At 41.1% G+C, this 26412-nt stretch overlaps 1 protein-coding gene across 1 annotated transcript in view; it reads right to left on the bottom strand.

Moving 5' to 3' along the window:
* The window catches only part of GDA (guanine deaminase), a 29832-nt gene extending 19675 nt beyond the window's left edge, over positions 1-10157 (bottom strand). Inside the window, exons 1-4 of the mRNA XM_048291846.1 lie at positions 9917-10157; positions 4673-4761; positions 2830-3001; positions 277-364 (exon numbers count right to left, since the gene is read on the bottom strand). Coding sequence (XP_048147803.1) covers positions 277-364; positions 2830-3001; positions 4673-4761; positions 9917-10144 — 577 coding nt within the window. The 5' untranslated portion in view covers positions 10145-10157. The remainder of the gene's footprint in view (positions 1-276; positions 365-2829; positions 3002-4672; positions 4762-9916) is intronic.
* Positions 10158-26412: the final 16255 nt, after the last annotated feature.

Raw genomic sequence — 26412 nt, 5'->3', positions numbered from 1 at the left:
GAGCTGCAGCTGGAGAATAGCTCCAGCAGACCTAATTCAAGCTCAGCCAGCAGCAGGTTTGGGAGTGAAGAGACAAGGAGAAGCAACAGTAGGACAGAAGTGCTTAAGTGAATGTGGATAACAGGTGGGCTTTGGGGGCACAGTGTGACTGGTACAATGAATAAAAAACAAATTAGGAGAAAGACAGATCCCTAGGTATTCTCAAACTCCTAAACATTGTTTCCTTCAACTAATACGATGCACACAATATCCTTCAGAATTCACTGTTAGACTCACCTGTAATTTCAGCGAGAAGAAGAGAACTATCTGTGTGAATTGTTGCAAAGTAGCAAGCTGTAGTCGTGCCATTCTTTAGCGTTCGTCTCTAAAAAAAGAAATCAGTTTCAACTGTCTGGAAAAAAAACTCAATAAAGCTGCCAAAATGCAGAACAGGCAGTCTCATTTCAAACTGCAAGAACATTTAGTTATTGTGAAATTGTGCAGTGAAGTGGGAAGGTAAAAATATAGATTTTTAATTTCATATTAGCTTTTTTTAAGTCTGAGTGTTAATAAATACAAAGAATTCCTCACAGAACTCTTGCAAAGGCTAAACCCATATAAACCAGTCTATATTCCTTCCCCCAAACTGGAAATACTCCAATTTATATTTAGAAATACAAACAACTAGTCATTTTTGTTATTTCCTTGTTATGAAAGGCTCTCCAATTTTCACAGTACAGTGAAGCACTGTTTACCTAGCATTAGCAAGGCAAGGCTTTTGGGGAACATGGTCGTCTTCTTTTAGCTTCCTGATCTAGCTGGAAAAACAAGTCAGGTTTTCATGTATCTAAAATCTTTGTTGTCCCCAATTACAAAGTAATAAACTTACTGTAAAAGTAAACTGAGCACAACTACTCAGACTGTGAGCTAATTATTTATCTAATGCATCATTTGAAAGGAACTGGTGGCTGACGCTTCTTCATATTACTTTTGGGGAACGTAATAGTAAATGACCAGCTATTTTAGTTACATTCATTCATGATGAAATTTGTAGCTTCTCTTGTCCTTGGGACTGATGCAAACTATATTGACTACTTATCCAACATATAGGTTTAAACCATATTTTTGGATTCTGGTTGCCAAGTAATTTGAGAATTTTCTTTAAGTTTTTTCAGTGAGATAGAAGGTGGGACATCCAACACAATGTTTGAGAAAAGCTAGAGCTAATTATTTGACAAACATGAAGCCAAACTCTGTCTTTTCCTTACAATATTCAAATGAAAATCTTTAAGAATTCCAAAAATGAGTCTCAAAAATAACAATGTCATTACTGAGACAAGTTACCTTTGTCTTTCTTAGCTTTTAAAATTCAGAATTCTCTACTTCTGAAATCCTAACATTATTAAATGAAATCTAAAAACAATCTGTTTCCAAATCATCAGCACGAAGAGGAGGTTCCAGCTAAAAGCAGGTAAATTTCACCTTAAATTGTTTTTTTTTCTGAGTATAGAAAGTGTTTGATGGAAACAGGATTTTGATTTGAAAAAATCCACCTTTTTTTTCACTACAACTTCAAAAGTACAATGAAACTTACGAAAAATCATCTGTTCTGTGCAGGTTTAGTCCTGTTTCTAACAGCTGAAGGTTATTATTGGCCCCATCAAACACTGCAGAGTGACTGGTATGCTGCATCTTCTGTGGGTGAAGATGTTTTCCTGACCCTGTCCTATCTGATTCACATGGGGAGAGCCTAACTGTTGTGTCCAGGCTCCCACCACTGACTTCCACCTCTCGCTGGCAGCTCTTTTCCAGATGATGTGACACACCTTGCACGGTGAGCTCTCTAGCTGTGCTGGGGTCACTCAGTTTGCACTGTAATAGCATGTGGGGGCACAGAGCTCGAAGGTGAGGTCACCTCGATGTTTTAAGCAGCTGAAGGCACATGTGTTTATCACTAGAGCTTATGACCAAGCTGCTCTCACGTGTTTTTATCATGGCAGATGGCAGAAAGTAATTTCTTTTTAAATTTGTGTGGCAAGGAACAATATAACTATTTCAGATTTGTTATATTATGTTGACAACAGATGCTGTCACAGTAATAGACAAATGCAAGGCAAATTATGTTGGCCAAATAATTTAATCTGTTGAAGATATTTCAGTCCACATATTAAAGGATAAATTTCAGTTATAGGACGGAACTAGTACTCTGCAATATGACCTAGCTGCTTATTGTCCATCCAGTGGACAAAAAGGCTTCACATTGCTCAGAACCAGCCTAGCTCACAGTCTCTGTCCCACAATACCACTGAGAGACTCCATCTAAAGGCCCTGCAGTGAAAGACATTCCTACTACAAGGACCTCAGCAGCAGCAGTGTCTTCCTTTACTACTCCAAAACACCCCAGATTTGTAGTCTATGAGAAGCATCTTCTCTTTCATGTGGTTTTGGCAAAAGATGAGTTCCTAATAGATGATTTTTGTGCAGCAAAGGAAACACCCCCTGAATTTTTTTTTTTTTTTTTTTTTACTATGCTTGGTTATGTCTGCACCTGCTGGCTGTACTAATTCTGCGAGTAGTCTTAAATGTTGGTCATTGTATTCAGAAAATGTGATAAACAGTTCATTGTTAACCTTGTGACTAAATGAACTCTATTGCCAGCAACAACAGAACGAGACTGGAACTAGTAACAGACAATCTTGGCTAGCAATTAGAAGAGTGGCTATCTTGGTTTTATCTGGTTTCCATGACAGTAAAACATGCGCTATTCTTTCTGCTGACCTTCTGAAAACATACCTATATTACAAAAAAATTAATGTCATCAAGCAGGTAAATGTTGTTTGCAGGACTTACAACAACTCTGGTGTACACTTCTTCTGCAAAACCACTGTCCTGGTATTTGGCTTCTGTTGGGAATGTGTAGGAAGTCAACCACTGCAAAAGAGGCAGGTCTACTCTTGTACCAGTAAATGAATACTGAGGGGCATGAATATGTGTATCAACCAATCCTGGCATGAAGAATTCACTAAGGAAAGAAAATAAAATTATAGTAATCCAAAATGTCTCAAAATTCTCCATGGTAAGTAGCTTTGTTTTAAACAGTATATTTGAGTAAAATCCACCAGAGTAAATAGCAAGTATAGATTAACCTGTCTCTTCCAGCTTCAGCCTGTAACTCCTGCTGTACCTCTACCCACACCCATTTTTTGGTATGAAGCAATTGAGTAGTACATTTACATGGCAAAATACACATATCTACCTTTGAGAAAAACAGTGCAAGAGCATGATGAATCCAATTATCTCTAATATTGACCCACCCTAAATGCCAAAAAGGCAAACTGACTTCACAATAACTAAAATTATTCCACTGTCGAATCCACCTGAAAAAGACATTTGTACACAGCCTTGCTTTCTAGTATGGATATATATGAAATGCTTTTAGCTTCCAGACCATAATACTTACAAAATGTGCCTTTCTATATGCCAGTTTTCCTCTACATTATTTGTATGTCTATATAGATATATAAAATCAATTAATTTCAAGGTTTAATGGAAGAACAGACACTGTGTCTAAAAATGCAGACACAGGCACTGGTGAAAAAAGCTCTGCTCAATATCTTGACAGGAAAGGCATGTTTACAATGGAACTGTAAAACTATATGTTGTCATGTAATGTTCATGCAATAACAGGGATGAATATATCAACATTACTAGGAAGTTGCTATGACTATTTTGGTTTGTGCTGAAATTCCCTACTGCATAACATTTCTCTCACTCCTCTTTCCTTCTTCCTGACTACTAAATGATCTGAATTTTATCTCTTTTTAATTCCCCTTCTTTCTGTTTTCTTGCAGGCTATAAATGCTGAAAAGTCTTCCTCAACCTGGTCCATATTCTCAGCACCTTCCACTTTCCTCAGGCTATTTCAGGTGAAGAAAATATCTGATGACTGATGTATATACTATATGATTAGCCTTTCAGCAAAACATACAAGTTTTTTAACAATTGATTACTAGAAGGATGCTGTAGCTCTCAATTCTAAGTCACAAGTTGTTCACAGTGCTACTACATGCAAAGCATAGTAGATACAGTCCAAAACTATTTCACTTCACCATAAAGTTGGGGCATTTCACTGGCTGAAGAAAAAAGAAATCCTCTAGCTGCAGTATAGTGAGAAATCAGAAGTTCTGTGTGTAGAAGTTTTAAATCTTCTAATTGTATTAATTTTTATTATGGAATATGTCAAAGTCCAAGCAAATGAGTTTCATATTTGCAGTGTCAGTGTTACCTACATTTACTGTGTCTAGAGTTTCATGTTAGGCACAGCCCACTGCTAACAAAATGGATATAAAATGTAATCTCAAGAAAGAATGGCACTAAGTTCTGTGAGCACAGAAGAGATTATGCCTGAAAAGTAAATATGGCATTTTGTTCTGTGCAGCATATGTCAGCCAGCACAATTCAGCCATGTCTGCCATCCCAAACCAAGGAATGCAAAAATAACATGGACTGTCCATCCTCCAAGTCTCTTCCAGAGCACAAGCACCTTTGGGTAAAGAGATGTCACTGCACCAAAACAGAGTTTTGCCCATCGTATTTATGGGTATTATGTGGATTTAATGTGCTCCCTGCCTCACTTGCCCTCACTCAAAGAATAAACTGCATTTGCTGAAATTAATCTTAACAAAACACATACTGTTTACTCAGTTGTCTTATGTCAGATGTTTTGAACCCCCACGTCTTAGCCAGTTCCTCTAGCTGATCAGCTTGTTCCACAAACACAATCTAAAAAAAAAGAAAACACAGTTAGGTTCTTTAAATGTGCATCCCTCATCAGGTTTATGTGAAGGCAAAACAAGTTATATCTTAAAACCAATTTTACATGCTTACTACAAAGGTGTTAGGTTTACATTGAGACACTTGCTCCTCCTGACTGTCAAGCATGATTTTGAAATACCTTCTCATAATCGCACCCACCTTGTAACTTGTAATGAAACAATTAATTTCTTCTCAGGTAATAACAGGCAGAACAGCACAGACCTTGGTGTCCTGTAACGTACCATCATGCTAGCAGTACAGTCACTTGCTGAGGAGGTGCACAACAGCCTTACAGGAATTAGGTTACAGTATTCACAACCAGAGGGGTCAAATTACTTGCTTTGCCTACAACTGACCGACATCGAGCGAAGTATTTTCTAATTTTCTGCTTGTGTTGGGCTTTATTAATTTTTTCAGTGCCTAGGATAAGAAAAGAAATTGAGGGGGAAAATGTGGATAATATTTTCATTCTACAGAACAAGTTAAAGGATGCTGAGATCTTTGTTTATTAAAAAAAAAAAAACCGAAAAACTGCAATCTGGAGCCAAACTCAACCCCATTTGACTCCTAGAGAACATCGACTCTACTGATGACGAGTTGCTGTTGCCAAGTCAGAATTTTAGCATACTTCCTACTTATTTTTAAATTCCATGGTGTTTTAATCTACAAAATGACTCTTAGCAGCTGAATTCTCAACTCCTTGATTCTCTTGTCTGTCAATAATAGTCATGACAACTCCCCAGGAAACAGAGATTGTGGAGCCTAGGAACTCCAAGTCCTGCTACAGGCTCCAGGTGGGATCCAGGTTTCCTCAAGACTTGACAATTTAGAGGACTCAAAAGTCTCCCCTGGCCAACGACTGCCCATCTGAGCCTACAGAAATTCTTGCCTAACCACAGTTTCTGCCAGAAACCAATTCATGGTCTTCCAACTCCCTTGGTGTAAGAGCTCATTCCTCTAAGTTCAAGGGAATACTATTTCTGCTACCAGTATACTTCTCCTCCTGGGAAGATGTCCACGCTGAGGGCCTGGATCACTCTCATGACAGCAGTTTCTAGGGCAACAGTTAAAAAGAAAAAAAAAAATAGCACATTTAAAAAAGGCAAGACTTGTACTTGTACTTGTAAAATGTCAATAGGGAGAAACTTAGGAGGAAGAGCAAGAGGACCAAAAAAGCATTGTTTAGCAGTTACTTGCATGCCATTTTTTTATGTGTATGTTTCTTTTGCATAGAAATTTACCATTTTCTGTTCTTTCTATAGACAAAAATAAGCAAAGCTGCTAAACTCTAAAGGAGGTTAAACTGTAGAGAAGAAGTTATCAGCTGCCTAGTCTTTTAAATTAGTTATGGCTGGTATGATTTACATTGTCTAAAGACCAGATGTTTAACATTTTAAGTCAGAAAAAAAAATTAAAATAATGCCATATAAATAAATAAATACCGCACTAGCAAAAATTGTAACATTATAGTATTCCATTAATAGTTCGCAAAAAGCAGTGTCATCTTCCTTCCAAAGAGGAATACAGCCAACATAATTAACTCTATAACTGCAGAAGGCTTGGAACACAGACCTACTGAAATATCTGATGTGCAATAAAGAAAATGTCATTCAGATACTGAAGTCAAAATGGATGTACAATGAGCAATGTTAGAGCTGTTGGGGGGGAGATGGGTAAAGAGGGAGGGAAAAAAAAAAGAGAGAAAAACATGAAACACCAGACGACAAATTCTGGAAACAGGCGTTGCCATGGAAAAGCAGTGGCTGTTATGTACTCTTAGGGCGCAGAAAAATAAAATACTTGAATCACGGAAAAATGAAGAAAATATGTTTCAAGGAAGCTGGATACATGAAATCAATTCTAAACCTGACACCTGGTCCATTATGGTCGAATGACACTATGGGTAAATCAGCAAGACATCAACACTCTTTTCAAACAAACTTACCAATGGAACTCCTTAGTCAGCCAAGAGTAGTACCCTATTGCTTTAGGATGCATTTGCTTTAGACACATTTCTGATATTGAATGCTCTAAGCTCTTTGGTATCCTATGCTTGGATATTTGCTCCAGCATTTGCTTGCACATTCAAGGTAACCAACTAGATGCACTGTTCTTTAAATTAGTTCTGCACCTCAACACTGTAGAAGCAAGAAAAAATTTTACAGCAGTGTCACTACAGGGTCAATGGAATTGCATAATACTAAGAACTTCAGCTTTAAAGAAGAAAGTCAAGTAGAATAATTGGCACTTTGGGAAAGGTATATCAAAAAACTCAGAATCAGTGGCTGCTAACACCAAACACTTCTGTAAGTTCTCATGTGTTACCCTTGTAATGGGGCTGAAGCATCAAAGATCAGGGGTAAAGACCTCCCTATGCTTGTGACTAACTTAGGTCTTTTTTATACCAAGTGATACCCAAAGCTCTTCCATCAAAGCGTAGCTGGGCAACTAAATTGTGCATCAACCCCAGTGTAGCAAACCCTGAGTGCCTCCAAGCACCACAGTGCAAATATTTTGCTGCCAAGAGAATGGAAAATGAATGATATTGGCTGAAGAAACATGGTTTGTTTGGACCCAGCAGTGCCAGTCTTACTTTATTTCTGGCTATGACATTCATAGGTGAGCATGAGAAGGGGTGATCCCTCTTCCCCCTCCCACATGATCTCTTCCCTCCCTATTCCCACAGTCATTAAATTACTTCTGCAATTATAGACATGATGCCTATTGTTTGACTGGTTCCCAAAACTAGAATGTGAGGCTAAATGAGAGACAACAACACTTACTAGACTCAGCTGCTAAAGGAACTGCCCAGCCTGCTGAGAAAGGCTAAGCAATGAACTCCAGATGGATGTTGGTACCTTGGTACCTTCCTCCTTTTACAGCTGACACATGTCCACTTGCTGTCCCAACTGGCTTAAATCAAACCTCAGATTTAAAATCCTTATTACTCAACTCTTGCGCTTTTCATGACTTTCACAGGAGCTTTTATTTTAATATTTTTTCTATTTACTAAATATTCTACTCAGGATAATTACACCAACATTTCAATAACAATTATGTTACTGAGCAGCACTCATGTCTGTTTTCTTTACCCTAAGGAATGATGTTCCTTCTATTTGCTGTTCCTCAAGAGAGACATTACACTGCTCTGCAAACCACTTGGTTAAACATGGTCCTTTACTTTGCTAAATTGATGATAATTTGGGTTTTTATACCCAAAAGCAATGTTTTTCTTCATAAAACTCCCTTTACATCTGGGTCAAAGCAGAGAAAGATGACATTTTACATCCCTTGGGGAATATGCAGGGACTCACACAACAGGACCCAGCCGTTCATACAAGTTGACCTGTTCACAGTATCAGAGACCATGCAAGAATCTTCCATGACGGAGTCAGCGACATGAGGCAAAAGCACCTGCTTAGTTAAATTTACATCTTTGGGAGGAAAGGAAAAGCAGTTTTGGTGTAAATTTGAAGAATAAAGGTAAGACATTTTCTAACCACTATGTCCTTCTCAAAAAGCCAACTCTTCTGTGATTCCAGAGGTTGTTCTGCATGGGGCTACACTATGAGTAATAGGGAAGGAAAAGAGCATATGGGATACTCACTGTATCAACCCCCGGAATATTAAAATGCCAAGAATTTGTAATAAAAAGAGAAGAAATTAAAAGGGCTTGTTTCTGTATTCTGGTGGGAATTTTATTTTAAGTAGATAGTGTTTTAATGGAAATTTAAAAAAAAAAAAAAACAAAAAACCAAAACCACCTGCTAATTTATGCAAGGAAAACAGTGTACTGTGAATCCTTGTTCCCTAGGAGAAGGAGAGAGAATAAGTGAGAGCACAGATCCCTAGGTGTAGCTTACTAAGGTACTTCTTTTTCAAGAAAATCACTAAAAAATCTGATTTCCTATGAGTGCTGTGATGAGACACTTTTCCAGAAATTGCCATTAAAGAGAGTGTGATGGGGTATGAAATTCTGTCTTCTGCATCTGAGTTACACCGCCCAAACCTTTCTTCATTCAAATCTATTATTTTAGTGAATACCAGCCAATACATACATACCTCTGCAAATTTTTACTCCCCTCCTGTACCTCAAAATACAGCTCCTCACAGACTTGATATACCTTGCACCAGACTCCTCAACAGCTATAAAAGGGCTGTCTTGAAACAGGCCCTCACGGACTGGTGTGAATAAAGAAAACAAACAGTTAGGGCTCAAAATGTGCTTTGCACAGATTTCAAATGTTACTGAAGCCTGGCACACTGAAGCCTGTTATTTAGCCACAAGAAAGAAAATTACTTTTAAAAATTTTGTATAGGATGCTCATATATGTTATGGAGTCTATAAGAAATCACCAGTCTGCCTCCACAACCTGCACTGTGAAACTGAGTTTCAAGTGTGATACTGTAAAGGGAATGACACTGCTTCCCTGCTAGACTCTATCCTGCATTTTCAGCAAGTGCAATGCTTGTTTTAAGCTTGGCTCATACTACTGACATGCCAACATCACCATTTTTGTAATTCTTTATGGGTATATGTCGTGGGGCTTTTTTTTTTTTTTTTTTTTTTTTTTTTTTGGTGACAAGAAGACAAAAAAGCCTCATTTAGACGGCCGTGCCGTGGGTACACAGCAATTAGTCACAATCCCTGTTTAGATACCCTAAGAAAAACAAAACAGCTTGTGAAACTGAAAGAAAACAGAAAATCTGAAAGAATGCCAGGTTTAGGCACGCTGCTGTTCTGGGAACACTCAGCACACCTCAAAAGCAGATCTACGCCAACTGCAGACTCGTGCCGACGAAATGCTCCATTCCGGTTACCTCCAGCTCCCGCAAGTGCGAAAACCCTTCTCCGCGGCGCCTGCCCCGATAGACAGGAGTGCAAAAATTTTTCGCTTTCTCCCCAAAGACCGCCGGAGCCGGCCCTGCGCCTCACCACCCCCGGACGCGGACTCGGGGCCGAAAAGAGTCGTTCTCACCGCCCCTGATGGACCCTGCGGAAGAGCGGGGCTCCCGGGGACCACCGCCCCCGCCGAGCGGACCGGCAGGGATTGCCCCGCATCTCCCCCTCCGCCCGGACCGCGCCCGCGGCCGCGACACCCCGCCCGCGCCCCCCACTCACCGTCCCGTTATCGTCCACCCCCAGAAGGTGTCCGTGGAGGATCTCCATGGGGGCGGAGGCGCTGGAGTGCACGAAGGTCCCCTTGAAGACGTGGGCGAGCGGCGGACGCTGCGGGGAGCCCATGGCGGCGGCGGGCTTGGCGGGCGCGGGCTGGGAGCTGCCACCCCGCGGGCTGCGTCCCCTCGGTGTCTCCCGGTGCCGCCGCCGGCTTCCTGGAGCTGTCACCATTTCCCCACCCCCTGGTGACTTTCTCTTCAGGGAGTGGTTTCGGCGCAAGGAGGGCGGGAGGCCGGGCCGCACGCTTCGCCTTCCCCCGACGCCGCCGGGCGGGAGGCGGCCGGGGGTGCCCGGGAGGTGCGAGGGGTGCCCCGCAAGCCCTCGGCCTCCCCGCCGCTGAGCCCCCCATCCCGGGGGTGTGTCCTCCTCCGTGCAAGAGGCGCGAACGCCCGGAGCGATGCCCGGTGGGTTTTGAGGTCCCGGTTACTCCCTGGGAAGCGGTGAGGGATTCGACAAGGTGTCTGGTAGTGTTTCAAGAGTGTCTGGCAACTCACTTTTTGCAACCAACCTGCGGGATGTAATCACTTGCAGAAGTTTAACTTACAGGAGGTTGGGTTTGTAGGTGGGAAAAGACCTTTTAAGATCTTCAAATCTCAGACTGTCTCATCAGTCCTCGGCCTCTGTGCTGGATACTAGAAGGGTGTAGCAGTAGAGAATAGATGCCAGCTGAGGTACCAGACCTACCAGAAGTAGGCAGCCTCATTCAATGGAGATGGTCTACAGAAAAAGAGAAAACAACCTCAGGAAAATGAAAGGCAGAGAAAATTTAATTTTGTTAACTCAGAGAAATGTGTCCCCAGAACGATATTCTGCTCAAACAACCTAAGTCAAAGTACATAATAAACACATGCTAAGAGGATCACTATTGAGAGTTTTGGGATAAGACTTCACAGAGGCAGAATTATGTGCATCAAGGATAACACCACAAATGTCCTCTGAATTGGTGTTTGAAGGCACCTTTATTCATCAACTTGTCAAGTGATGAATGAACTTGACACCGAGGGCACTGACCCTATCGTTCTCAAGGCTGCATTGCAAAGTTTGTCATTACATGGTTTATCATTAAAAGACCTTTGCACTCCCCTTGTGCTGACACTATACAAATGCATGGCAGATTATCTATCCTACAAACTCTCCAGACTAATGGTGGGAGGAGAGAGAAGCACAGCAGGAAAGCGCAGAATAAATTTAATTTTAGCCTGCCATGGGCAAGTCATTAACCTTCATCTTGCCTTCTTTTCATAAGAGTGAGTTAGGTTGCTGAGAATAAAGTTTAAAAAACATTGGATTTATTGATATCAATGGGATGTTCTTACATGGATTTTGAGATCTGCTTAAACAGGCACTAAAGAGTGTCCAAAAAAATACACACGTGTCAAAGTGACTTTTACTTACTTATGTTGGCAGTTCTTGTGGGAGGCCTTGGAGTTTAAGAAAACTCACTATGAGATAAAATTGGGGTTTTAAGACACATAGCAGTTTCTTATTGTATTTCTAGCATCTTTGACACAAGAATCTAGCACACAAAACAAATCACAAGCCTTGCAGATTAATCTACTTTTATGAAGAAACTGGCATGAAAATCTTTCATGCAGTTCAGTCTGTTTAAAACACAATAACACTTTCTGTTTCTTTGAAGACCAGAGTAATAAATTTAAAAAAATAGCACTAAAAGCCTTCTCAATTAGTACGTTCAAAACTGCTCTTCCAAAGTTGTTTCTCAGGGTGATGTTGTTGTGTTTGTCAAGGCTGCAGCTGAAATGAGCTGTATTCCACGCTATTACTCCAGGCAAGGAAAATTGTCTTTTGCAGCAGGAAGGATAAAGAGTGGGAGAAAGGCTGAATAATAAGGTGAGTGGAGATGAGAAATAGGGTGAAGGGACCAAGCCCTGCAGCGGTAAATTCACTTCCTCTCCTGAAGAGAGGAGTGAAAACAGCTCTGCTGCTCCACACAACTTGCCTTTGCCCTGGTGGCAGCAGGCAGCACAAGAGCTCGGGATTTGCTGCCAAAAGCTGTATTAGCCTGATTTGCATTAAGTGAAGCGCACAGCTGTCCTAGGGCAGCACACTGGGGAGGTAAACCAAGGCAGCTGCTGCTACCAGACTCAGTTACACTGCCTTTCAAAATAATATTCAGCAGAGCTCAGTGTTCCTGAGGAACCCTCCAGTTGTGTTTGGTGGGGAAGGGGGCTGTTCCTGAGAATCTCTGACTGCTTCAACCCTGGTTTTCCATTAAAAATCTCAAGTATCGAGTCCAGCTTCCTTACAAAAAGAAGTGCAGTGATTTGAGTGAGATGTAATCCAGATAGTATTTATGCAAGAGAAAAAAAACAAAATTATGGACGGTCTCTTCCAAGAGTCTTCTTTCTCCTTTTTAGGAAGAAATGTCAATAACAAACACTGCCTGTGGTGGGTTTTTTTGTTGTTTTTTGTTGGTTTTGTTTGTTTGTTTAGGTTTTTTTGGTTGGGGGGGCGGGGTGGGTTTGTTGCTGTTGTTGTTTTGGGGTTTGTTTTCGGGATTTTTGGCTTTCGTGTGTTCCAAACGCTCTGAAGTTGTATGATTTCATAGTCAAAAGAACTGTCAAAAAGAGATCTCTTCTGCTTTTTCCAGCTGTCACGTGGGAAAACATGGGAGTGGTGGAAAACTGCTGGTGGAAGAATGGTTAGCACCCTTCCCTCCTCCTAGAATTTTTTTGGTTTTTAGTTTGCAACAGTTACACATGCGTGCCCTAGATATTTGCACGAGTCAAGGTGAGACCTTGGCCAGCTATGAAAAACTGAGTCATTGTTCCAAAATGTTGTAAGACCGAAGTAGGTTTTGTTTTGCTGGGATAAACTGATATAGCTGGCGCTTTACCCTCTGGGATAGAAATGTAATGTTCTGCTGTGACTGTTACATAGTAATTAACTTAAAGAGTAGCTCCTTTTGGTTTTTTCCCTCCTTCCTCAAAATAGTTGAGGGTCTGGAGAGAGATACTTAGCTTCTTATAAATTATGCAATGGGTGGTTTTTTAGTAGCACTTAATATTATCACATATGTGTAATACATTTAATAATTAATAGTGTGTACTTTGATCTAATACTGTTTAGAAAAAAAAAGTCTGTCTCATTATTCAGTAGCTTATCAGACTATCTATGGTCTTCTAGGCAATTATAGAAATGAGTCTTAAGGTGAGTCCTGAAGCCAAACATATTCAGGACTAGAAGAAAAATCAGTCAATGAATCTCTAGTAGCACAAGGACAGATTTTAACAGAATTAGAGTGCCTTTATTCTCCTTAACACTTTCACTTCCTGAGCTTTTCTTCAGTTGTCACCCTATACCAAGGAAGAATTCAATTACTTGTTTCAAAGTCTCAGAGCACTTAAGCTAATCCTGCAACATCTGAGAAATATAAGAAAAAGAAGCCTGCATCTGCCCACTGCTTTCAAAAAGTAGTTGGTGGGGTACTTGCCACCAACAAGAAACTCCTCTGTCATGAGCCTGTTGAGGTCAGTGCCTGTGCAACCTGAGTGGCAGGATATGAAAATTATTACCCTGATCTGGCAATGAATGTTATTATAGCATTTATGATCAAAATGGACCTTGTCCATAATTTGTAACACAGCAACTAGGTAAGTGGAGAGAAAAAATACAGCTGATTTATCTGCCAATAATTGCTTTTTTTCCTGTATAAGAAAGAGCTGATTAATGCAGTTAATCAATTATTGGTATTATTCAGACAAAAAAAAAAGAGTGAAGCATGCTTACTCTCAAGTGAGAAATTAAGTTGGGAGCTATGTTGGGAGCACAGGCTGCTTCAGACACCTTGTTTTCCCACAAAAATGTATATAATCAGAATATGTTACATAACTTAATTTTTCCAACTCCATCTACAAGTGAAAATTACCACACTCAAAAAGAATATGAAGCAATGACCATAAACACAACCTCCATGTCATTTGACACCATGGGTATTCACTCTGCAGGTCTCAGCTAGAGCTTTCAGCCTTTGATACCCAAGTCTACAAAGGCTTGGGAAACCAAGGCTCAGACACTGCCAGGGGATGGTGGAGTTACCTTCTGATATTTCCTATCTCCTAAAGAGGCCAGCACTGGCATAGTACTGTCATAAGATATCCCATCATTAGAATTTAGAGATGGTACATTCTGCTTGCTCACAGATACATAATTAACTGAAGCACAGATTGGCTGATGTTAGTTCTAACGGGACATTTTTCTGTTTTACTGCCAAGGCTTGTTCGTAACAGGAATTGTATTAACTAACCCAGAGAAGATCTTAAGAAAAGCCAGGAAATACTACACAAATATCAGTAAAACTCATCTTTCACTAGAAGTACAAGCATGAATGGGTGAAATATGTCAAAAGATTTTGTTGGAAAATCTGTTTCTATTTTCCACAAGACACAAAGGATGAATCACTGTGCTTGGTGAACTTTACCTCTGATAATGTTAAAAGAGAATGGAATAGAATTTGGGTGTCTGCTGCTGTTGACAGAGGTTTATGGGAAAAAAAATTGGACATGACTTGCTGTTATTGCCTGAGAACTTTCACTGATAAACTTTATCCGTGGAATCACATTGTATGGTGGAGCCAACACCCATAATAGAATGGGATCAGCTGATCTCTGGCCATGGCAATATTATAAACCACTGTAGGTAACTGTTCAAAAAAGGCTGTGTTGCTGGTCTTATTTTCATGCTAAAAAAACCAATAAAACCAAATAATAATCTTCAACATACTATCAGTAATGATTTATCTAACTTTACACTGCTAACAGAAGATAAAACACTTTAGAAGTGTAGTCACAAATAAATTGTCATAAGGAATCAAAGTGAGATGTTACCATTTATTTCTGCTTTATTGCTGTTCACACATGAACACTTTGTGTGCTTTACCAAGGAGCAAATTCCACTGATGCTGGAATTAATTTTCTTCTAGAGTGATTTGTGAACTCTGTACCATGATGAATAAACAAATTCACAGCTGTAATTAATAGTCCATGCATCCAAACCTACTCCTAATAATTGCAATGTGTTGACCAGCAGCTGCATTTCTAAGGTGTCTGAAGGATCTCTTCGAGTGTGCCAGTGTTCAGTAAAGCAGCAAAATCATCATGAGAAGTTTTGTGATCAGGTTGAAGGAAGTCTATTAGAAATATAAAAATAATATCAGAGTATTATTAGTTCATCACTTTATTCCAGAAGATACTAAAACATGAATATATAAACTGTGAGAATTAAAAACAAAAAATCAAACAGGTATTGAAGTCCATTGGTATTAGTAATGTATTTACACTGAATTAACTAACTTACTTATTTACAGATTTTTGGATTACCGGATCTCGAACAGAAAAGGAATTTATTTCTATGACTTGTTGACAGAAACTTCCTGCTTTGCATCCAAAACAGGGTTTTGAAACCATCTGAAAATAGTAGTCTCTTATTTGAGATATACAATATTTCCGAATTCCCAACAGTTCCTCTTAAAGAAGGAGAGGGAAGGGAGGGAAGGAGGAAAGATGAGAGAAAAGAAGCAACATTTTGTAGATGTACATGTCAGTATTATTCATCCAAGTTCAATCTGAAAAGTTGATAAAAACCCCCTTACTTCCCCAAAAGGCAAACACAGGTGTGACAAGTGGGAAAAGGTGGAGTTTTCATCCCTTAAAGGCTGATCATAATGTTCATTCTTTCACTATCAGTTTCCAGCCTCACCCTTTCCTAACAGCGTTTCATGGGATGCTGTCACCCTGGCTAGAAGCATTATGGCTACTGGTCAGTACTATCTGTAGAGACCACACAGACGTGAAAAAAACGTAATTGCCTATAGCTGCAAAATGACAGATGTGGACAGGCCTTAATCTTCTCTGTATTCATTTCCTTAATCCTTGTTTTTGTCTACATTTTGGTTATCTTTTCAGAAGATTTTTGATAGTGTAAGTCTTTCTCATAAAATTACTGTTTCATCTGCCTTGCTGACTCTTAAGCACTCAGTGATATAAGCTGAAAGTACTACAAGTATGTGCCATATTTAGCACCCAATAAATGTGTTTATGTTGGCAATTTGAGCAGATGGAGCTGCACAATCAAATTTCCTGGGTGGTGTTTGGTTTTTTGGTTTGTCTTGTGCCTCCATTTTGACAAAAGCAGTGTCTGCTTGTGAGCACCAGTTGTGTGCTTGCCATAGTTTTCCTCTGGTTGAAGGGAACTCTTGAGGACTGCATGCAGGAAGCCACAAAAAAAATTTCTCCTTCTGCTATCTGTTTGCAAGGTCCTTCAGTAATTTTCTTTTTACACTTGCACAGTTTTCTCTTAGTAAAGATTAGGCAATGTGGGATATTTCTACAGAAATCTGTTTTCACATATCATCTGTAGACATATTCATGTAGGAATCATATATTAGGTGTAGGCACATGGACACGTAAGGTATGTGGTCCTAGGTATGGCCACTTTAGGTACGGACACAGGTATGGACACATGGTGCATATGGATGGCCATCAGCTAGCATCAACTCAGTTGCTGGTAAACACAACTTGGGTATGCAACTCTAAAACCAAAACAGATAGCATCAAATCAAACTTTCTATCACAGAATCACTGAATCAGTTACATTGGAAAAGATCTCTGAGATCAGAGTCCAACCTGTGACCGAACACCACCATGACAAACAGACCATGGCACTGAGAGCCACATCCAGTCTTTCCTTGAACACTTCCAGGAATGGTGACTCTACCACCTCCCTGGGCAGTTCACTCCAATGCCCAATCACCCTTTCTGTGCAGGAATGCTTCCTAATGTCCAATCTAAACTTCCCCTGGTACAGCTTAAGACTGTGTCTTCTGGTCCTGTCGCTGGTTGCCTGGGAGAAGAGGCCGATCCCCAGCTGGATTCGCCCTACTTTCAGGCAGTTGTACAGAGTGATAAGGTCTCCCCTGAGCCTGCTTTCATCCCGACTAAACACCCCCAGCTCCCTAAGTTGCTCCTTGTGCTCCATAACTTTCACCCACTCCGTTGCCCTTCTCTGGACCTGTTCCAGCACCTCAAAGTCCTTCCTGAATTGAGTGGCTCAGAACTGAACACAGGATTTGAGGTGCAGCCTCATCAGTGTCAAGTACCAGAGGAAATCACTTCCCTAGTTCCATTCACCATACTGATACAGGCCAGGATGCCACCGGCCTTCTTGGCCACCTGGGCACACTCTGGTTCATGTTCAGCAGCTGTCAACCAGCACTGACAGGTGCTTTTCCCTGCGCCAATGTTCAGCCACTCTGTCTCCAGCCTGTAGGGCTGCATGGGGTTGTTGTGACCAAAGTGTGGGACCTTGGCCTTGTTGGACCTCATGCCACTGGTCTCAGCCTGTCCAGATCCCTCTGCAGGCCCTTCCTACCCCCCAGCAGAACAACACTTCAAATCATGCCAGTAAGTAAGGTGGGAGCCTTAAGCCATTGAAGGCACTGTCCCACACAATATTCTTGTTGATAAATTAGAGAGATATGCTTCAGTGAGGGACTACTAGGTGGATAAGAAACTGGCTGGATGACTGCATCCGAGGATTTGTTGTTAATGCCTCAGTATCCAAAGGAGATCTGTAACCAGTGGTGTCCCTCAGGGATCTGTATTGGCACTGGTAAGGTTGTGTTTTTATTAATGACATGAACAGTGGATTGAGGGCATTCTCAGCAAGCTTGCAGATGACACTGAGACGAGTGGTGCAGCTGGTGGGGTGCATTGCCATTCAGAGGGACCTTGACAGGCTTGAGGACTGAGACAAGGTGAACCTCATGAAATTCAACAATACCCAGTTGCACCTGGATTTGAGCAGTCATCAGCATCAGCAGAGGCTGTGAATTGAGAGCAGCCCTGCAGGACTTGGGCATATTGGTAGCTGAACAGTTAGATATGAATCTGCTGCATGCCCTTTCAGCCCCAAAAGCCAGTTGTATACTGGGCTGCATTAAAAGCAGTGCGGCCAGCAGGGTGAGGGAGAGGATTCTGTCCCTCTGCTCTGCTCTTGCAAGACCTCACCTGCTGTGTCCAGCTCTTGGGTTCCCAGCACAGAAAAGACAAGGACTTGTAAAAGCAAGGCAGTCAAGAAGATGAGGGGGCTGAAGCACCTTTCCTGTGAAGACAGACAGAGAGTTGAGAGTGTTTAGCCTGGAGAAAAAAAAGACTCCAGTTGGGATTTTATTATGGCTTTTCAATGTATATTTTTCTTACATCTATCTCATATAATTATTTCTTATAAGAAGGACTTTTACCAGGGCCTTTAGTGACAGCCCAAGGGGTAGCAATTTTAAACTGACAGTTAATTGAAATAGGCCATAAAAAAGAAATTCTGTACTGCAATTGTGGTGAGACAGTGGAACAGATTCCCAGAGAAGCTGTGGATGCTCCATCTCTGGAGGTATTCAAGGCCAGGTTGGATGGGGTTTTGAGTAACCTGGGACTCTTGATTAGTGGAAGGTGTCCCTACCCGTGGTAGAGGACTTGGTCTAGATGAGTTTAAATGCCAAAAAACTCCAAACCATTCTGTGATTCTAAGTATCTGCCTTCTTCTGAAGAACCCATCTTTTCTTTTTTTTTTTTTTTTTTCCCAAAGGTAATAATGGTGTATTTTATAGTGTGCTTTTTCTCTTGAATCTCAAGTTGACATGAAGAATGCATACCTAGTCACATACCCAATGCTGTTGTTGACACCTCTGGTAGAGAATCCTCACAGAATTCACAAAACCATCACAGTGCTTCTCACAGCAGCACTGTGGAGGCAAAATTGTTCTGCTGGAAATGCATCTGCAAAAGCTGTGGACAAACTTTACTGACTGGAGCATTATGAACACATACATTGACAACATACTACCACAAAGCAGAACACCAAGACACAAAGACATGTTGCCCAGGCCATGAATGAGAGTTAAGAAGTATTGGATCACTTGTCCTTTTTAGCCAAGTGTTGTCCAAGAATATTGTTTCATCGTGCTTGGCATTCTTTACTTCTTCACCTCAATTTATTGACTAGATTGTAACTAACAGGGCTTTTTCAGTTCTATTTTTATGTGACTCCTGTTTATGCTGGAGCCTTTCTCCTGCATATCACACACAGAGAATCTTTCGCGCTGGAAAATACCTCTAAGATCATTGAGTCCAACCTTTGACTGATCACCACCTTGTCAACAAGACCACAGCACTAAGTGCCACATCCAGTTGTTTCTTGAACACCTCCAGGGATGGTGACTCCACCATCTCTCTGGGCAGTCTGTTCAGTTGCTTAACAACCCTTTTCATGAAGAAATTCTTCTTGATGTCCAGCCTGAACCTGCCATGGTGCAGCTGGATGCTCTGTCCTCTTGTGCTGTCACTGGTTGCCTGGGAGAAGAACCCAGCCCCACGTTGCTACACCCTCCTTTCAGGGAGTTGTAGAGAACAATAAAGGTCTTCCTTGAGCATCTCTAGACTACACACCCCCAGCTGCCTCAGCCACTCCTCATTGTAGGTTACGGGGGTTCTGGAGTCCTGTCGGGACGGCCGGACGTAGACGGATGGAGACGAGAGATCTCTATAGGCAGGTCTTGGGACACAGTCGGTTTATTGTAAAGGGTGTGGGTATTGGGGCACTGCTCAGAGCTGGTAGACTCAGCTCTGAGCAGGCCCAAGAGAGCAAGAGAGTGAACGGGTGAGAGAGAGAGAGAGAGGGTGTAAGAGCGAGAGTGGAAGAGAGAGCAGGAGAATAGAATGGAAGAGAGAATGAGAATGTCTGAAGTCCTGGTTACAATACAATAAATCATCTTCTGCACTGAATATTCTAATTGTCACTAACCAATCTAATACAAGATACAAATCCTATAGCATTTACATACAGCCTATAAGAGTTCTTATATTACCATAGAGTGTTACATCTTAACTTCTAAAAACTACTCTTTGGACCCCTTCTGCTGAGCTAGTAGGGTCTGCTCTGACCCTTGGACCTGTTTGCAAGCAGAGGGTATTGTTCCATCAAGAGGGGATTACTTCAGTGGCCATACCATTGTTTTCCAGTTGTTCAGTAACTAAGACTTGGTATTTCAAAAGTGGCTTTCATTTCGATGTTGCCTGTAGTTTTCATATTCCCAAAATCTTTTGTCAGGCAATCATATTTCCAAGGCTTTTCTGTTTCATCTTCCCCAACACTCATGAAACTTGTGCTCCAGGCCCCTCCCCAGCTCCATTTCCCTTCTCTGGACTTGATCCAACACCTCAATGTCTTTCTTGTAGTGAGGGGTCAGAACTGAAGACAGGACTCAAGGTGTAGCCTCACCAGTGCTGAGCACAGCAGTTCAGTCACTGCCCTGGTCCTGCTGGCCACACTGATTGAGGATGCCACTGCCTTTCTGGCCACCTGGGCATACGCTGTCTCATGTTCAGCCACTGTCAACCAGCACCCCTAGGTCCTTTCCTGCTGTCAATTTTCCAGCTGCTCTCACCCAGCCTGTAGCACTCTTGTGGGGACTGTGGGGACTGTTGTGACCCAGGGGCAGGACCCAGCACTTGCCCTTGTAGAACCTCATGCAGCTGCCTCAACCCAAGTGAATGTATGAATACTATCACATTCAGTTTTGTTCTCAGACATGCTTTGTTGTCTTTCAGTATTCAAGGATTGCTACGGTTTACACAAAGTTTTCTCCAGACATCCTTAAAACTCCCAGTAAATTTTCCAATATTTTTAAATGTGCTTTTCAATTTTTCACATTAGTGATATGAAGAGATGTCCTTTTTCTTTCAAGTTTTAAACCGAGACACTAAACTCAAGGCTGTTAAGCTGTAATGTGTTCCATGGCTGTTCCCTTCGTTCATATATGCAGCTAAATTTTATATAAACAAGAGACAGCTGTGATCCTATAGTCTGATGATCTACATTATATGCACCACTGGCAATACCTGAGGTTGTGTATATTTACTCAAACATCTCTTGGATGATCTGGATTAATAATTTGACAGTAGTAGAAAATTCATTATGGTCTTCAATAAGTTGTGCGAAACTATTTTCATTGATAACTATCTTTCCTGGCAAAAAAAGAAAGACACTTTATTTATAATTTGAATTTGTTCATATTGAATTCTCAAATGTATTTTTATATTGAGTAGGAAAACTCTTTATGAAAGTTGTGCTTTCACTGAGGTCAAGCAGATCTCTTCACTCCCTGCTTGACCAGCTAAATGGGTTGTGGTTTTTGTCCTTCAAGATACAGCCTATTTTCCCAGCTTAAAGGTTCCTTATGTCTTTTTCTGGTTTTGTCTGATTTCAGTGTCTGTCATGGACATTGAGAACTGAATCTCATATGCTAGAAACAATCACGGTAAAGCCGAATGCAGGGGTTATGTAATGTCCCCATTTATACAGCTGAAACCAGCATATTTGCCATTTTGCTTGTACTGTTACACTGACAGGTCAGATTGCCTTGATTACAGGTCATGGTCAATCCTATGGCTCAGTTAGCTGCAGAATAAATGCAACCTACATTAGCCACTCATGAGCATACACTTTATACTTGTTGTTGCCTGTATATGCACAATTTGCTTGAGACAGAGCAGTCAAGATGCCCAGACCAGAGAAGTGCATTCTATTATTTGCTACTCTTCCTATCTGTGTCTTTTTCAAACTGTACCAATGAAAATTTGTACTTTTTTTCAAGTGGCTGGTAAGAAGAATGTAGAGCCAAGCATCAGTATCTTCACAATCCTAATGGAAATACACCATAATATACTTTCATATGGATAGTACAGCTAAAGGTCTGTCTGCATTCTCATATGAGTTAGTGGGGTGGTCAAGAGTAGGCTCTCTATGGTACCCAATCTTGTGTTACTTCTGACAAAATAGATTGGCTTAATATTCAGTGTGAAGCTTTTTAAAACTTTCAGTATATCTTTTTAGAATTTTATCACGCCACTATAGCAGAAGAATCTTATTTAAGAGAAAAAAGCGTTCAAAATAATTGAGGTAGATACTTTCTGTGCTTTTTTTCTTTCAACATTTCTTTCAATGCTTGTGGAAAAGAGCCATGGTATCTCTACTCCAAAACATCTGTGTGCATCAGCTGGCACACATTAGTAAGACTTTGCTCTGAAATTCTTTAAAAATCATTAAATTAAAAAATATGAAGAAACTTGTCAAGGTTTCCCAGATGAGGCATATTGAATGACAGCTCATGAAGGATCTGGGGATTGAGCCATGCACTTACAACCTGACTTGCCCCAGAATTAGGCTCCCAAACTGTCAACCTCAGTCTGCAGTAGGGAGGTCACTGCTGACCCAGTGTTGTCAGGCAGAATGCCATGCAGGCTCCTGTTCTGTCACCTCTGGCAGTTACCTCTCTTGTGTGTTGCTGGCTAAGGATGCTGGGCATCCCCTGGCACTCATCTTCACTCAGCTCACCAATCTCCAGTCTCCCTTCACTTCCAGGAAGCTGTCATTTTTTTTACCCACTCTTCCAGGCTCCAATTTTCCCAACCTAAATAGTCTGTATGCAGGAGCAGAGTATGTCATCAGTCTCTTAAGTGGCTTTCTCATGTCCCTTCATGAATTGGAGAATGCAGGACATGCCATCTGTATTTAAACCAGGTATTATCAGTATTTACAGGTCCACCCCGTTACCCTCACAACTATCAAGTAGCAGGCTTCTTCTTGGGAGTATAGAAGTTCTGCTTTGGTCATCTACTCACATACACACAGGTATTCAATTATCTGCTGCCTGGTAGCATTCACAGTGAAACTATTTTCTCATCCATGGCACAAGCAAGGCTTTTTGTGATTCAGAAGTTCTGTCGTGACTCACAGGCTCTTTTGATATGCAAGTATGATGCTTTAAATAGTACACCATGACAGAAAGACAGAGCAGGCAAAGTGGATTGTCTGCTTGAGAATCTTGGTCCCTGGTAAGTCACACTCATTCACACACTTCCAGTGTTAAACGACTGTAATTTGTTGGGGTTTTTTTTCTAGTAGAAACAACAGGGAGAAAAAACCCCACAACTAAACCTTTGTAAAAGGCAGTTAATTTATGCAAATCAAATAGGCTTCTCTTTCTCAGTCCTCCAAACAGAGTTGCAGAAAAACAGCTGAGGCACCCACCACAGATTCTCAGTGAGTGCTTCAGTGTCTAGGGGAAGAGCAGTTTTATCCTGTTGCCCTGCGAAGTGAGAGGGAAATGGATGTCTGGACAACCGGGTAAGTACCAGCCAAAAGTACTCTTTCTGCTCTGGCAGTGTCATTTGAGAAAGAACTTCTACACTGTGACTCCAGAGCCACACAAGTTTTGATGTGCCCCAACCCTACAGCTTTCAAGGCAGATACAGGCAGAAACACCTTCTGGGCTGAGGGAAAGGAAAAGAAACTCCCATACATACCCAGGACAAGTTATGTAACTCCCACAGTATCAGCACTGATTTCTAATTTTATTCTCAAAAATTGATGTTATAGAAAATGCTTCACTCTATTTTTTGCTTTTAAAATGCATTTTTTCCCACGAGATTTAGGTAAAACATTACCTCCTGAAAAGTGTAAGTGCTAGACAATGAGTTTATAGCTGTACTTGCAGCAACTACAGACATCCCAATCCTGCAAGATTAGAGGTCACGTATGTGTGTTGTTCTTTAGTGCAGAAATGTAAAATATCCAAGCTAGTTTCTGACTGGAAAATGTCATGGACCTCTCAGCTACCCCTGCTGATCTCTTGCTATGAGTGGTGATACTCCTCAAACACTGACCTCAAAGTATGTTCTGCTGTTGTGAAACTTAAGTCCCACCGTGTATGTTTAGGAATCTTGAATCACACTGGAACTGGCTGAACTGAAATAATGGGCAGTGGTTTTGAAATGGTTGCTGATTTTACTTCATCTATATAACTACAAAATGGATTTTTTTTAAAAAAAGTACCAGATTATAAGGAAGGCTGATCTGCAGAGGAAGCCTCATTTGCATCTTTCACTCCTCAGCTGAACAGTTCAGAGTTAACTGAGAAAGCCAGGTTATTTTGACACAGTCAAACTACAAAAGAAAAAGTGGGCAATTGTGTTTTACATCACAAAATGAAGCTGGAGTTTACACTTCCCTATACCTTTGGCAGTAAAATACAGCAGAAATACAAGATTTTGTGTATACTACAACTTTATTTTATTGCTGATATGGACCCATTTCTTTCTCCATGGAGAAGATTCATAAAGAATATTTATATTATAAAACAACTTTGTACACTGAAGGAGTTGATCGGAAAAGCCAGATTGTAGTTCATTTTCTAGGCAACTTAATTGAACTATCTGAGAAGATACCTTTTCTAATGCCCTGTAATGGTTAAAGTCTAAGCAACCGATTAGCTGAAGGCTGTATTAATACTGACAGCAACTCAGTGTGCCTTAGACAAAAATAGCAACACCCACCAGTATTCCTTAACTCCTCACTACCGAATAATTTCATTCACTTCCCACATGCAACCACCCACTTTGTTGATAACTCATTCCTTTAAATCATGCTCAGATGCACCTGATTAAAGATAGTCTTGAGGGGTTTTTTGAGACTGGTTACATAGTATGTACTTTTGCACTGAAAGTGTGCCTGCTAAGACAATATCTATTTCGCAAGGGTGTAGATTAGCTTGTACATGCAAGACTAATCAGTGTTTCTGGGCCTGCTTTCTTCCCTTTTTTTCTGCTTTAAGCTTCTGAAATTATATGTTTCACTTAGCAGCAATTCTTTTTGTTGTGACTGTCCAATCTCCATCCGATGCTTGCTTGCACAGCCAAAAGAGAGGTTTTTTCATAGCTTTCTGCTTAACAGATCTTCAACTGAGGTATAAAAAGTTTCAGAGAGGCGGTTTCAATGTGGAGGATGTGAAACAGCTTATTATACTAGCCCTGAGACTCCTGCCCCCAAAGTATTTTCTTAAAGGGCTTGTGATATTTCTACTTGAAAATTTGGAAGTTTAATTTTACCTCAAGAAGAGATATCAAGGACAGTGTAGGGAGACAAAACTGAGGTCAGCCTGTCTCTTGTAATAGAGTGGCCTCCACAAGTAGTTGTTCTGTCAGGTTGCTCTTTCAGGTAATGAGTTGTTCTTTCATAATCATAATGGCTGCAGCTATTTTTACCATGTCAAGATCTAGCTTCAGGTCATATACCTGTTCTCTAAGCCATTTCAAAGGCCCCAGACTGTGGCTGGACAGATTTTAGATGAAGAAACTGGGAATTCAGTAACTGGAGGACAAGAAAGGAAGGAAGAAAATAAAAAGATACTAACTTATTTCACATCTGTCCTGGTTCCAGCCAGGACAGGGTTAATTTTTGTAGTAGCCAGGTGTACTAGTTTGAAAACAAACTAGTGGGAGGCACCAAGTCAGAATAACAATTTAATAAGGAAATAAAAGGAAAAAAAAAAAGGCAGAGAACACTGGGTTAAACTGACAGAGTCAGGGTACAACCTGATACCTTGTTAGTCAGGGTGGCTGTAGTCCTCCTGAAGTGGTGGATGTGGTTCTGTTGAAGCAGTGATCCTGTAGAAAGGGTCTGCTCTTCCTCAGAAGGTCCAGAGGTGGCTATGTAGCTCCTGTCCTCTGGAAATCCAGTGGAAAGGTTGTCTCTGGTGTTCAGAATCTCAGATTATATCCAGGATGGAATGCTTGATTCCTCCCTCTGGGTGGAGCATCTCACAATGGGATGATGAGTCATGAGGCCAAGTGTTGATTAGGCTCATTAACAGAAGATAGTCCAGAGGGAGTTATCTCTGAGTCAGGCGGCAGGACAATGATGGGCCATTAACAGCAAGATAGTCTGGGGGGAGGAGGCAAGGAAACACTGCCCCACCTGATTTCAACAGTTCATGAGGATGGTAATAGAATACACTGCAACTCAGGACACCAGGAGGGGCATGGCCAGAACCCAGAAGTTACTCTATATAAATTCAAGTCATTGCCAAGAGTGGGGAAAGGGAGTCTCTTCCAGGGAGAAGGGCTCTCTTCTGGTCAGGGTTGTAGGTGAGCATTTTACATGTGAATCACTCTCCCTTTTGTACCTTCTGTCATTAATATTGTTGCTGTTTTTGTTCATTTTCTTATCTCATTGCTGTTTCCAGTAAATTGTTCTTATCTCAACCTGTGGTATTTGCCTTTTGTGCCCCAAGTCCCCTTCTTGAGCACACTGCAACTGGGAGAGGGAGGGGGGAGTGAGTAGTTCGTGGGTTTTGTGGGGGCACTAAACTGGGGAATACTGTTCCTAGACAATAACACATCAAACTAAAGGCCTTATTTCCCACTAGAAATTCCATAAGAGGAAGCTGCAATGAGACTTGCATCTGCTATGAACATCTCTGCAGCTGCAATAGTAAGGGCAGAGTAAAACTGCATTTGTAAGGTTTGTGACGAGTACTGGGAACAGCATAATAAAGAAGGATCAAATAAACAAGCTGATGATTTTGT

Source organism: Corvus hawaiiensis, chromosome Z, assembly GCF_020740725.1.
Source record: "Corvus hawaiiensis isolate bCorHaw1 chromosome Z, bCorHaw1.pri.cur, whole genome shotgun sequence".
Lineage (NCBI taxonomy): Eukaryota > Metazoa > Chordata > Aves > Passeriformes > Corvidae > Corvus > Corvus hawaiiensis.
This window is presented reverse-complemented; position numbering and strand designations above follow the sequence as displayed.